Genomic DNA, 5,292 nt, shown 5'->3' with positions numbered 1-5,292 from the left:
AGTTAAAAATCAGTTAATAATTGAAATGAAAGGAACAGTAAATGCAATGATCTAAAACTCAAAATAATAAATAAAAATAAAAATAAAGTAAAGATATCATCGAAAAGTGAAACAAAATAAAACCAATTTCATGTGGTATAAAATCTGTGACATTTCTCGATAGGCGTTTTACTGTCCTTCAATGATCAATGATAGGAGAGTACATGAATTGAGAGACTCTATTAACAAAAAAAAAAAATCAAAGTTGGGTCTAAAAAAGTTAATCATTAAAATATTCATAACTTTTCGATAGTGTCTAGAATCATCATAATATTCTGCACTATTGGATATTAATTTGAAATTTGAGACTTAGGAGTAGCATATTTAACATTTAAAAAATATCATATTTAGTTATAATAAAATTAAATTTGAACATAGTTGCAATCAATGTATTGAACCAAGTTCTTGGAGCTTGTTACATTTGTAGACCTCAGAACTAGACTATAAATTTGGTCATAAGACCATCTCCAGTAGGGAACTCATCCCAGTTCCTGTTTATGGCCCACCTGTCATAAAAAGTAACTCCACATCAGCTTTTGCGTCATAAACAGTAAATAGGAACTCAAAGCATCTCTCTCTTCTCCATTAGGAGGAACTAACTTTAGTCCCTGTTGTGGTCCCACTTAATTAATTAATTAAAAAACTTGTAATTAATGTAATTAATTTTTTTTAATAATAAAATTTAAATATTTAAATTTAAAAATAATTCACTATTAAAATATATTAATATTAAATAGATTCATATATAACAATAATACACAATAGATGAATTCGGGGTTACACTAATTTGTAAAATTACTTAATACAAAGAAAAACATAATTAAACTCTATAGTTGACGACAAGCATTGTGAAATTGCCATATGTGTTCAATCAAGTCCTCCTTCAATTGTCTATGCTGCTGCCTATTTCGAAGTTGGGCATTTCTTTGGAGAAATTGATGGTATGGTGCAAAATCTTCCTCTCCCAGCTGAGGTTGTGATAAGCCATTTTCAACATCATCATACTCTAAGCCTTGAGCAAAATTTCCTGCATAGCTGTCTCTTTCATCCTCAACAATCATATTATGCAATATAATACAAGCTCTCATTATGTTGGCAAGCTTTTTCTTTTCCCAAAAACGAGCTGGACCACGTATAATTGCAAAGCGTGCTTGCAACACTCCGAATGCTCGTTCCACATCTTTTCTTTGCCCTTCTTGGTATTGTGCAAATAACTTGCGTTTCTCACCTTGTGGCTTTGAGATTGATTTGACAAATGTGGCCCATTCAGGATAAATACCATCTGCTAAATAGTATCCCATTGTATAATTATTACCATTAATTGTATAATTTACCTCCGGAGCACGGTCGTTTAGAATATCATCAAACACTGGAGAACGATCTAACACGTTGATATCATTATTTGAACCAGAAACTCCAAAGAATGCATGCCATATCCAAAGGTCTGAAGATGCTACAACCTCAAGTACTATGGTTGCAACCCCACGATAACCACTCATGTACATACCTTTCCATGCCTTTGGACAATTTTTCCATTGCCAATGCATGCAGTCAATGCTACCCAACATGCCAGGGAAGCCACGACCTTCCGCCATTTGTAGCAGGCGTTGTACGTCATTTGGATTAGGTTTTCGCAAGTATTCATCCTGGAACACGGAAATGACACCTTCAACAAATTTTTCCAAGCATTCGATTGTAGTGCTCTCGCCTATGCGCACATAATCATCAACAGCATCAGCTGCAACGCCATATGCTAACATCCGTATCGCAGCGGTACATTTCTGAAGTGGCGACAAGCCTCTTCTTCCAGTTGCATCAACCCTCTGTTGGAAATACGGATAGACGTTTGAGAGAGCGTCTACTATCCGAAGGAACACATCTCTTCTCATTCGAAATCTCCGTCGGAAAATGTCAGCATTATACACCGGTTCATCTGCAAAGTAATCTTGGAAAAGGCGATCATGTCCTGCTTCTCGATCTCTGTTGATCCATCTACGAGGAATTGGGATAGGGCTTCTATCGATATCTTCTTCTTCTGAATCTTCGAGTAAATACTCATCGATCCAATTATCTATGAGTGTGTTATCTTGCCGTCTTCTTTTGCCATACAAAGCCTCATTGAACATATCATCAAAATTTCTAGCCATATGGAGAAATGTAATTTTTAGTTCTTTGTCGATGTGAGAAACAAGAGTTGAAGTGGAGTTGTGGAGCCATTGATAGTTGATATTTATAAGTGTGTCTGCAATAAGTACCTTAACGGCTAGTTTTGCAACGGCTAGTTTTGCAACGGCTAGTTTTTCTTAACGGCTACTTAACGGCTAGTTTTGCAACGGCTAATTAACGGCTAGTTTTGCAACGGTCACTTTAATGAACAACAACGACACAATAATATTGACTAATTTCAAATCTTACATCAGAAATAAATAAAACAAACTACATCACATACCAGTAATACGCAATAAATAAATAAGAACATACTACATAACTCTACGAATACAAGGAACCATTAAGTAAACCACTTGGCCATTATTTTCTCACATGCAATCTCATGAAGAGCTCGTCGTTTCTCACTCATTGTAGACGTGTCAGCATTAAGTATTTGCATATCCATTTCCCTTTCTTTTGCTTTTATCTCCATTTCTTTAATATACCTCTGAGTTTGTAATTCTTGTTCTTTCATTGCCGCTTGAATTTGTATCTCATTCTCTTTGATTGCCATCATCTTTGCTCTATGTTCCTTCTCCTCTTCTCTTTCTTTTTCCCTTTCCATTAGTTCCTTTTCTCTAACATTCTTAATATCTTCCATGAGAGATAATTTTTTGACAACCGATGATTTTCTTTCGCTAAAATCTTCAGACATCTGTGCTTTTCCCTTACCTCTTCGCTTGCTCTTCTTTGATCCTTGTGGGCGAACGGGAGAGTCCACACCGGGTTCGTCAGCCAACGGTGTTTCTGGGTTTGATGAGGATGATTATGCTCTAGTTGCACTAACCTTGGTTCTCTTTGAGCCGCCACTCTGTGTAGGTAGTTGGCTTCTCCATTTTTGCTCCAATCGAAGCATGTTCCAATGCCTCTCAAAAGTGAACTTTTGACCATAATTTGTGGAATAAAGTTTATAAGCCAACTCCTTTATATCATCAGCGTTCGAACCACTCCTTATGTTTCGACTAGCTTGATCGTAGCAACCAGCAAATTGTGCAACAGCCTTGTTGATCTTATACCATCGTTTCTTACATGCAACTACCCCCCTTGTCATGTCGGTGCAAAATTCTACACAGTAGCTATGAATTCGACTCCAAAATGTTTCCCCCTTTTGATCGGTACCAACTACAGGGTCAGTTGAAATATTTAACCATGCACTGATCAACATCTCATCCTCTTTCCAATGTCAGTGTTGAATACTATCTTGCCTCCGATCTTCAATATCATCATTGAGGTCGATAGCATCTAATCCATGAGGGTTGGCAAAATCTGAATATTGCGAATTTGGACTAGATTGTATAGGAGTCTGAGAGGATGGGTTAGAAGAGCCACCAACACCAGATGAGTTATGTCTTGATGCACTAAATTGAGTTGGAAACGGCAAGGAAGTTGGAGTAACATTTCCGATAGAAGGGTTAAATATGGATGAAAATGGTAAATGGGGTGTTTGTGAATTTTGATTTTGTGGTTGGAATATAGGAAATTGATTATTATAAGGAGTTTGAAAATTGAAATTAGAGAGATTTTGTGGATTTGGATTTTGAAATGTATTTGGTAGTATGAAGTTTTGATTTGGAACTTGAGAGTTTGAGGTTTGAGATTGTTGGGTATTTGGAATTTGAGGAAAGTTTTGTAAGTAATTGAAGAAAGAGTTGAGTTGGTTTGGATCCATTTTTTCGAACAAAAAATAATAGTAGCAGAATGATGATTTTGTGAACTTAGAAGAAGATGAAGAAGAGTTGTAGAGAGTGTGAGAATACAAGTGTATCTAAGTGGTATATATAGAGTAACAAAATATTAATTTATTAATAATAACGGTAACATAGTAACGACTAGTTTCTAACGGCTATTTTTACAACGGCTAAATTAATATAATAATATAAATATAAATAATATTTAATATTAATTATGATATAAATAATTAATATAAATTATTAATTAAATTAATATTTCATTATTTAATTTATTTAATTATTATAATTATTAGTAAATTAATTATAATTTAATTACTTAATTAATTATTTGTTAATTATTTAATATAAATTATTAATTAAATAAAATTATCAATATTTAATTTAATTAGTCATTACATTTATTATTAAATTAATTATTATTTAATTATATAATATAATTATTTAATTATATAATATAATTATTTAATTAATTAATATTTTATATAATTATTTATTATTTATTTTAATGCCAAATGGCAATTGTTTATTACTCTATGGGAGTCCCCATTCAGAGGGACTCCCTCTTCTCTCTCTCCTCTTGAAAAACGTGAAGGACTTCACGTTAATTCTCTCCAACGGTTCAATTTCTTCTTTTTCTGACTAAATAGTAGCAGGGCTTCTCCATTGGAGATGCTCTAATGAACCCCTTCAATCTGTAAAGAAGTCTTTGACAATAAGTTTTGCTTTGTATATAATAATGTTGCCTAAACGGTCCCTTTTGATAGCAAAATCCACTTAGAACCTATAACAGTCTTATTGCTTGAAATTAGCAATTATGTAAAATAAATAATAGTAGGGGATAGATTCATATCTGGTGTGGTGTTTTCGGTTGAAGTAGGAGTTGTGAATATAAAATTCTGCAGTTTACTCGAAACACTATTAGTTGATGGAATTTGATTAGAGCCAAACATAGATTTTTATAGATAATCAATTTAATCAAAGATTGATAAGATTGCTAAGGGGTTCCATCAAGTTTAATGACTTTTTGGTTGCTAACTATGAAAAGTTATACTACTGTCGAGGAAGGGACACTTACATACTAATTAGGGTAATTGATACATGAGCATCTTTCCTATTTTTTTCTATTGAATTTGTATCTAATTTGTTGAGTTTAAAAAAGAATTAATTATCTTTTAGCCAATATGAATGCTACTTTGAGTCTTTTGCAATTTTGTTTATTTTAGGTAGCATTTGGCAGAATTTGATGGAGGTTCTGCAGCACAAGAATCAAAAGAGATGGCAGCGAGGAGCGACGCATACGCGTGACTGACGCGTACGCGTGATTTGGAGCTTTCCATGGCGACGTGTGCGCGTG

General features: G+C 33.8%; 2 protein-coding genes across 2 annotated transcripts; both read right to left on the bottom strand.

Annotated features, from left to right (window-relative positions):
• Positions 1-178: 178 nt before the first annotated feature.
• LOC140183534 (uncharacterized) lies at positions 179-2,186 on the bottom strand. Its single transcript, XM_072231980.1, has 2 exons — positions 1,045-2,186; positions 179-218 (listed from the first exon to the last, which is right to left on the bottom strand). The coding sequence occupies exons 1-2, from the start codon at positions 2,184-2,186 to the stop codon at positions 179-181; spliced, it is 1,182 nt and encodes a 393-aa protein (XP_072088081.1).
• Positions 2,187-3,013: 827 nt separating this feature from the next.
• On the bottom strand, positions 3,014-3,412 carry LOC140183533 (glutathione S-transferase T3-like). The gene has a single exon (XM_072231979.1). It carries the CDS (start codon positions 3,410-3,412, stop codon positions 3,014-3,016), a length of 399 nt encoding a protein of 132 aa, XP_072088080.1.
• Positions 3,413-5,292: the final 1,880 nt, after the last annotated feature.

Source organism: Arachis hypogaea, chromosome 3 (assembly GCF_003086295.3).
Source record: "Arachis hypogaea cultivar Tifrunner chromosome 3, arahy.Tifrunner.gnm2.J5K5, whole genome shotgun sequence".
NCBI lineage: Eukaryota > Viridiplantae > Streptophyta > Magnoliopsida > Fabales > Fabaceae > Arachis > Arachis hypogaea.
Note: the sequence above shows the minus strand (reverse complement) of the source record. Positions and strands in the feature narration are given on the sequence as shown.

Bases quoted from the DNA above. Each gene is read 5' to 3' on its own strand.
- LOC140183534 (XM_072231980.1), bottom strand. From the start codon at position 2,186: ATGGCTAGAAATTTTGATGATATGTTCAATGAGGCTTTGTATGGCAAA. The intron at 219-1,044 runs GTATGATGATGT...TTTTGTTAATAG, and splicing joins AATTTTGCTCAAGGCTTAGA to AGTCTCTCAATTCATGTACT.
- LOC140183533 (XM_072231979.1), bottom strand. From the start codon at position 3,412: ATGTTGATCAGTGCATGGTTAAATATTTCAACTGACCCTGTAGTTGGT.